This window comes from Tupaia chinensis, unplaced genomic scaffold (genome assembly GCF_000334495.1).
Source record: "Tupaia chinensis unplaced genomic scaffold, TupChi_1.0 Scaffold000661_1, whole genome shotgun sequence".
Taxonomy (NCBI): domain Eukaryota; kingdom Metazoa; phylum Chordata; class Mammalia; order Scandentia; family Tupaiidae; genus Tupaia; species Tupaia belangeri.
The window spans coordinates 3835634-3844075 of NW_006160183.1; the positions used below are offsets into that span (position 1 = coordinate 3835634).

Below are 8442 nucleotides of genomic sequence, written 5' to 3' on the forward strand. Positions count from 1 at the left end.
TTGTCAGAGGGGAAAAGGGGCCACGCGGGGGACTAGGGTTGGCGCTTAGGAGGTCTCAGGCAGACCAGCTGACATTAGGCACACACATGTGGGGATGCAAGATGGCAGCTAGAGGGAGGCCGGAATTCCCTAATGGTTCTTTCTTTAAAAAAAGAATTATTTATTTAATTTTAGTTATCATTATTACTATTTTTAAAATTTGCTACAGGGCACATACACTCACCAGAGAGAGACAGACAGAGAGAGAAGGAAAGTGAGAAAGCTAGTTTCCAAGTGTGGGACTTGAACTGTGGTTAGCCATGTGGGAATCCAGCTGGTTGGCCATGTGGGAATCTAGTGCCCCAGCCCCCACATAGATGATGATACCATGGAGGCCAGAATCTCATCAGCTAACAGTACCACGTGGACATGATCAATGGCATTCTGGGCTTTTCACTCAAGAAGGAGAAAGTTTTTCAGGTAGGAATAAGGAAGATCTCCTCTTGTGACCAGCAGGTGGTGTGAAGGTTAGAGCACCTGGGATCCACACTGCCAATAGTGTGATCTGAGTCCTGGATCCAGATGCTTGAAAATCACACTGGGTGCGTATGCATGTGTGCCCCAAATCCCAAGAGAACGGAGAAGGGATTGCGGGTTTGCTTTCCTCCTGGGGGGGGGGGAGGGGTTGGGAGGTGGTTTCCCACTTTTTCTCTCTCTCTCTCCCTCCAGCAACCACATGCACCCTAAGTAAACCTAGGAAAAAAAGGAAAACAGCAAGCCCCCCTAGCAGAGAGCATTATATAGTACAGGAAAGGACAGTGCTTTCAGGGAATATTGAGGCTACTTTAGCTGGAGCCCGGTGTACGGGGAAGGGAGCGTAGTATCACAGAGATGACAGACACAATGTGTTCTTAAGCAGGGAAGGGATAAGATCAGAGTTGTGTAAGTTTGAGGAACACCTAAAACGTTCCTCACTCATAATCAACCTAGTTGTTTAAATTCTGTGCTGGCTTCTGTGAAAATATAAGTCCTTAAAATCAAATACCTTTGTAAGAAAACATGAGCATTTGTTTTCTTAAGCTCTACAATGAAGATTACATTGAAATAACTCTCAGATGATTCCTTAGTTGTGATCCCTTTGCCCATTTTAAGCATCAAGGGGAATGAGCAGATGTGGAGTAACACTGTGGTTGCCAGTCTCCAGAGTAGTCCTCCACTGATACAGGCCTGTTATTTATGCCTTTGTGTAAGAGTCTCCCACACAAAATAGGACTGACATTTGTGACCAACAGGTATTATCAAAGTGATGGGGTGTGACTTTTGTGGGTAGACCATAAAAGTCATTGAAGCTACTACCTGGCTCCTTGCTCATTCTGAGGAAGGTCAGCCACCATGCTGTAAGGCTGCACCATCAGCCTGCAGAGAGACTTAGGTAGGGAGGACCAAGGCCTCTGGTCTGCAACTAGCACCAGTTAGTATGTTACCTTAGAAGCAGACCCTCTCGCCCCAGTCATCTTCAGGTGATTGTGGCCCAGTTGACATCTTTTTAAAAATGATTTTTTCAAATAATTAATTTTATTATTAATTTGCTATAGGGCACAAGTTTTCACGAGAGAGAGAACGAGTGGGAGAGAGCGAGCAAGCCACCGTCGGCCATGTGGGAGTCCAGTGCTCCAACCACCACTCACCTGCTGGCCCCTAGTCAACATCTTGACTTCAGTCTCTTGAGAGACCTTTAGCTAAAGGCACCCAGCCAAAGTTGCTGAATTTTTAAAAACACTGTTTTAATGTTATTGCTATTTTTAATGTGGGGGGAGAGAGAGAGAGAGAAAAAGCTGCCAGGTCTGGGACTCAAACTCTGGCCAGTGATGTGGGAAACCAGCGTTCCAATCACCGCCACTTGCTGGCTCCAAATGGGGATAATTTCCAAGAACAGCGCCTGGCAACGCTCCGCCAAGACCTCGTTAACTATTTGCTGAATGAAAAATGCACCTTGGCGTACGTTACTTCATCTTAGCACATCTCATTTTAGTCTACATTCGTCTGGATTCGGTCCCCACCCGACCCTGGAAACCCTCTCGCTGGATCTGCAATCAGAGCTGCTGGTTCTCGCGACTGGAGGTGTGGTTTCCTCCGTTTCTGACAGGTGGGAAATAGGCGAAAGGTCTGGACAGACATCACCAGGTGCTCCCCAGATCCAGGGCTGTGGAGCAGATCAGGAGGCCCGGAAGAGGATGCGATGGACTAACACGTGCCAAAGGCTCAATTTCTCACTGCAGGACTGGAAAGTTGCCATCTAGCCAATTTTGCAGTCCACCGCCCATCCCGGTGACGTCACGACCCAGTCAAACTTCTGATTGGAGGAGCCGCGTACGGTCAATTCTCGCGATAATTCTTCCTTGAGGACCCCGCGTCTCTCTCGGCTCCTACGCGGTAATCGATAACAGACCACGCTGTGCGCCATCGAGACACGGTAGAACTCGACCAGTTTCCGGGACTCGTCCAGACGGCTGTGACTCTTCTTGGAAGCCAACGGGCACGAGGTTTGGCTCCCAGGTGGGCCCACGGTAGTGTGTGACTCTCCACCACCGGCTTCGTCAGTTTGCTAAGGCGGCCTGGCGAGTCACACCAATTCTCGTCTTTTCGTATCGCCGGAATCGGGCGGTTGTGAAACTGGTTTCCGGTCGCTTAGGTCTCCATGGAGACAGCTCTTTAAGCTAGTTGCTGCGCTGTCATTCCTGGGACTCCACGTGGTTCGGAGATAGCCCAGAGAATGTTTGTGGGAGTCACCCAGGAAGGTGTAGATGGGAATGAGGCAGCGTTCGAAAGGGAAGCAGTAGGGGGACCCAGGAGGAGTGTAGTTTACGGGGCGCCTCTGGCCACTGAAGCAGTGGACACGGGATAGCCCTACTGGAAACTGAGGCGCTGTTCATCAGGACACGCTATTGAGCACACATAATCACTGAGTTTATTCTTTTTGTAGTCCCAAGGGTTCCAAGACCAAATCCTGTTTCACACTTGCTTACCATTCAGTAGAGAATAATCCCCTCAGTTACCGCTGTCGGTCCCTTCTAACTTTGATGATGTCACCTCCCTAGGAAGTAAGCCTCAATTAATTATTCCCCTAGATCTGATTATATCACTTTGCACATTTCTCCTATGTCAGTACTTTCTAGCTATGTTCATTTTCGTGACGATTTCGGTTAAGTGTTTTTTCACATGCCATTTGCTGTATTGATTTTTTTCTTTTTCTTTCTTTTCTTTTTTTTTTTTTGAGAGATTTTCGCTATAGGGTGCGTGCGCTCGCCAGACAGACAGAGACAGACATAGAGACAGAAAGCGAGAAATCACCCCCCAGAGGGGATGGTCACGCCGCAATCCCTTCTCCTCCATTCTCCTCTCGGGATCTTGGGCACGCACGCACACGTGCCCGATGTGAATTTTAAGCCACCGGGTCCGGGACGTGAACCGCGTTCGACTACGTGGGAGTCCAGCGACATAGCCATTACGCTAACTGCTGGTTCCCTGGATTAGGATCTTTAATCAGCCTTTTGCAAAAATACCTTAGATTAAGTTTATTGAATTTCTCTAATCACGGCAGCGAATAAACAAGGTTCTAAAACTCCCAAACATTAAGTTTTGGAAAACCGTTGATGGTTTTTTCTACTGGAAAGAGAGATTCACTCATTAACATATATATGGCACCTCAGGACCAATAGGTGGCATGGTGGTTAAGGCGCTGGACACTCCCACATGGCCAACCACAGTTAGAGTCTCTCTCTGTCTCTGGTTAAATTAAAACAAATGAATGAATAAATAAAATTAAATAAACATGCATATGGCACCTATACTTGTTATGTAGAAATGATTTTTTTCTTTTCTTTTTTTTTTGAGAGAGAGATTTTGCTGTAGGGCGGTTACGCTTTCCAGAGAGACAGAGAGACCACAGTCCTTTCTTCTCCATCCTCTTAGGATTTTGGGCATGCACGCATGCATATCCAGTGCCCACCTGAGTTTCAAGCCTCTGGGATTCCAACTACGGTGGGAGTCCAGCCATGTAAGCATTCTGCCATCTGCTGGTCTCTACTGTATTGCTTTCTTCTTCCCAGATGGACCATAGGAACTTGTGTCAGGAGTAGCCTGTCACTTAGATGTATAGTTTACTTTAGGTACCAGGTAGTTCATCTTGCTGCTGAAAGCAAATATCTCTTCCAGAACAGCTAGACAAATGTTTAAGTCTTTTTTTTTTTTTTTCGGTCAACTATTTATTAAACACTTACTGTGTGCGACGTATGGTTTTAGGAATTGAGAATTAAAACAGTACAAACCAGATTGAAGTGTTGCTGCCTTCATGGAGTTTGTTTATTTACTAAATTAAATGTAAATTATCTAGTAGTAAATGTAAAAATTAATTTCAAGGGCCAGCAGGTAGTGCGGTGGTTAAGGTGGCTGGACACCCACATGGCTGACTGCGGTTCGAGTCCCAGACCTGGCAGCTTGCTTTCTCACTTTCCTTTTCTCTCTTAGTCTCTCTCTGGTCAACTTCAGAAAAGTAAACTAAAAATAATTACAATGAATAAAATGAAATAAAACTAGAAAAATTAATTTCATAAAGTGTGATGAAAAAGTAATGGAAATGATGTGGATTTATGTTAGAGTAGCATTCCAAATAGAACTGTCATAGAAGACTTCTTTTGGGAGGTGATGTCTGAGTAGAAACCCAAATGAGGAGTCAGCCTTACAAAGATGTGATTGAACAGACTTTAACTTTGTACCAGTAAGCACAAAGCCCCTTGGGTGGGAATAGAGACCAGAAAATGCAAGCCCTTGGGATGGTTAAGAGGAGGCTGATTTGAGATGAAGAGCAGAGGAAGACAGAGCAAGATTATTTAGGGCCTTGAAGTGTAATTGGAAGCCCTTTGAAAGTTTTAAGCAAGAGTAATTTGATGTGATTAGTGTTTGTTTTTCTATTTAGACAGGGTCTCCTTATGTTACAATCCTCCTGCCTCCGCCTCCTTAGTAGTTGGAACTACATGCCATCATGTTCAATTTAAGTTAATGTTTTTAAGAGATTGCTTTGATGACTATGAAGATAACAGACTTTAAATTAAAGTTTATTTTCCTGATACCACGAGTGTGCATATGATAGAGAAAGAGAGGAAGAAGCAACCTTGACATGGGCTCATCACGCTGCAGTCCCTTTCCCAGGCCCTCCAGCTTGATGGAATCCTGTGCACATGTGGATGCATCAGGCACGTTTTCAAGCCAACCGTGAGATCTGAGCCCATGGCTGTCCATGTGGCTTCTTGCATTGCAGATCAGTTTGTCACAGAGCGCCACAAAGCTAGTATGAGGATGAGCTTTGAGGCAAATGAGGAGGCCAGGTAGCAGGTTATTTCAGGTGTCCAGGAGGAAAAAAATGTTCCGTAAGCATCTGTTTGGGTATTCCCAGTTTGAGGAAATTCTCTTTTTAAGATGTAGCCCATTCATTCCATAGTGAGACCAAAGACTTCTTCCTTTGTATTGAGGTAGAATCTGTCTCCCAAAGCTTGCACTGTTTTTCCCAATCCTGTAGTGAGACATAAGAAAATCTTTTTTTCTCCAAAACAGTCTATCAGTTATTTAAGGCACTGTCCCATCCTCTTTTTTCCAGACCAGAAACGTTTGCTTAAACAGCTGTTCTTGTCTTTTTTTTTTTTTTAATTATTTCATTTTATTTATCAATTATTATCATTTTCTCAGTTTGACCAGAGAAGAAATTAGATTGTTCTTTAGAAGTTCATTTGTTTTGACTCCTTTACATATGGTCAGTAGCAGGAAACACTGCACATGCGCACTAAGTACCAGCTGACATGTGCTGATGATTGAGGAGTCACGTGTTCCCGGATCCGGGTGACTTCTAACATGGTTTTTAGCAGTCATGTTGGGTTGTTGGCTCACATTAGCTGTTTTGAACAATATTTGCTTCCCTTTGCCTCAGCCTGTATTTCTTTAACAATTTTAAATGCAGCATTTTATATTTATCTCTATTTTATTTTGGTATGTTTTATATTGTTCACTCTACCAACTTGTCGAGGTATTTTTAATTGTCCAGCATGTCCTCCCAGCGCTGTGTCTTTTATAAATGTACTATGTTATGTCTTTGAGTGTTTGTATTTTTTTTTTTTTTTGAGAGGTTTTCGCTATAGGGCGTGCGTGCTCGCCAGACAGACAGAGAGAGACAGAGAGACAGAAAGCGAGAAATCACCCCCCAGGGGGGATGGCCACGCCGCAGTCCCTTCTCCTCTATTCTCCTCTCGGGATCTTGGACGTGCATGCACACATGGCCGGCGTGAGTTTTAAGTCACCCGGTCCGGACGCAAACCGTTGTCGACTATGTGGGAGTCCAGCGACATAGCCATTATGCTAACTGCTGGTCCCCTCGAGTGTTTGTATTGTAAACACTGCTAAAAAATGAAAATTGCACAGAGTAAAGAGCCCAATGGCAATTCCCTTAGGAATTCTTCCCAGAGGACAGGGGACTGATAATGTGGAGTCTTTGAGTCGATTGTTTAGCACATTATGAACCCATGGATCTGTTAATTAAAGGAAACTACCCAAAAGTTTCCTTTGTTTAATAGTGACATAAGCAAGATCCAGTGGCACCTCCTGATCTTAGTCTAACAAGTCATTGAGGTTAGTTTGGTCCAATGAAGTTTTGGAAAAACTATGCTAGTTCCTTTTGTCTTTACCAACATGAAGATTAGCTATACTTCAAAATACAAATACTGGGTCAAAGTAGGTAAAAGTAACTTTAGAGAATAATAAGCTCTTCTTGAGCTTAAAAGTTTTTCAAAGCAGAAATTCTTAGACTAGTAGTTCTTAATCTTGGGCAGTTTCAATCCCTGGGGACCAGGGCAGTATAACTTGCTAGCTGGTGGTGAGGGGTGCTACTGACATCTATTGGGTGGAGGCCAGGGAGGCCTAAATATGCCTTGCAATGACAGGACAACACCCCTTCACAAATAATTATCCAGCCCAAAATGTTAGTAGTGCTGAGGTTGAGACACCATTCATTAAATAATGCCTTAAACTCTTTTTTTCTTGCAGTGATTGGTATTCTATTTAAAATGGGTGTAAAGAAGAAGAAAGAAATGCAAGTTGCTGCATTGACCATTTGTCCTCAGGACCTTGAAACTTTGAGATGTAGGTGATTTCTGATTTTGCTTATTGAATATATTTATTTATATTTATTTATAGTTTGCAGGTAGAGTATTTTCATCTCTGGAATCCCGTAGCACATAAACTTTTAATTTTTTCTATGTTCCTTGCATTATTTTAGGTGTAAATGGTTTTCTTGAAATTCTGTCTTCAGATTAAGTTCTGTTTTTATACTTTATAAATTTAAAAATGTTATAGAATACATAACTGAAAATCCATATATTTTTCAATCATTCAATAACTTCTTTGTATGTGTATTATATAGCTTTCACTGATTTGGAAGGGAAAAATCTAGCTTCTTTGCTGTTACATTGCATACAACTCTCAGATGGAGTGTCACAAATTCGTTACGTTAAACAGGTAAGACTGACTGATGTATTCATGGATACATCTTGAAGATTGTGCTGTTCACTATGCAGTTTATCCTAGATGGGAAACCACATTTAGTATGTTGTGATGATGCTCAGGGAAAGAATGTTAGGTAATATAAAAAAACACAAAAAACAAACAAAAAAAAACCCCCAAAAAAACGGTAAAACTGTTCGTATCATTTTGTAAAAGAAAAAAAAAATGCACATTTGATGACTGCAGCGAGCTGTATGGGCACAGCTGGGTACTACTTTATAGAATGTTCATTCTACTCACTGGGGTCTATGCCTAAAAGTCAGACTTGGGTACATGTATAGGTATGTGTCAGCTGTGCTAGCTATTGGATATATTTAGACTAATTAAGTTCATTGGCAGAACAATTGAATTGGGGGGGGAGGGCATGGAGGGCAGCCGTGGATGCCAGGGACATCCCTGGCATGTCCCTGGTACTTACTGGGGGAAGAGGATGGGACATAGCAGAGGGTGGGGGATGGGGAATCAAGGATGGCAAAACAAAAGGCAAGGTATACAGGACATAAGAATTGGAAAATTATTTTGCTGAGAACATGTATGTTTATGTGCTTGATTGAGCCAATTCACAGTGTATTTTGGATGGAAAAAAAAAATCAGAGGGAAGATGTCACAGACTGCATTGACAGATTAATAGTGGATATAAGAAGGTAAGGAATTATGATGTTAAAATTTCAAGTTCAAGTTCTAGGTCACTGAAAATGTTGGAGAATAAGAATAGCTGGAGCTCATTTAAAACGAGATTGACAGGGGCCAGCAAGTGGCATGGTGGTTAAGAGCGCTGGATTCCCACATGGCCGACTGCGGGTTGAGTCCCGGACCTGGAGGTTTGCTTTCTTGCTTTCCCTTCTCTCTCTCTTCTCA

The 8442-nt window shown here is 43.1% G+C and overlaps 1 protein-coding gene across 1 annotated transcript in view; it reads left to right on the forward strand.

Annotated features, from left to right (window-relative positions):
- The first annotated feature begins 2118 nt into the window (after window positions 1–2118).
- THADA (THADA armadillo repeat containing) overlaps window positions 2119–8442 on the forward strand; it is a 53950-nt gene continuing 47626 nt past the window's right edge. Inside the window, exons 1-3 of the mRNA XM_014592154.2 lie at window positions 2119–2535; window positions 7069–7164; window positions 7445–7539. Of these exons, the coding sequence (XP_014447640.1) occupies window positions 7089–7164; window positions 7445–7539 (171 nt within the window). The 5' untranslated portion in view covers window positions 2119–2535; window positions 7069–7088. The remainder of the gene's footprint in view (window positions 2536–7068; window positions 7165–7444; window positions 7540–8442) is intronic.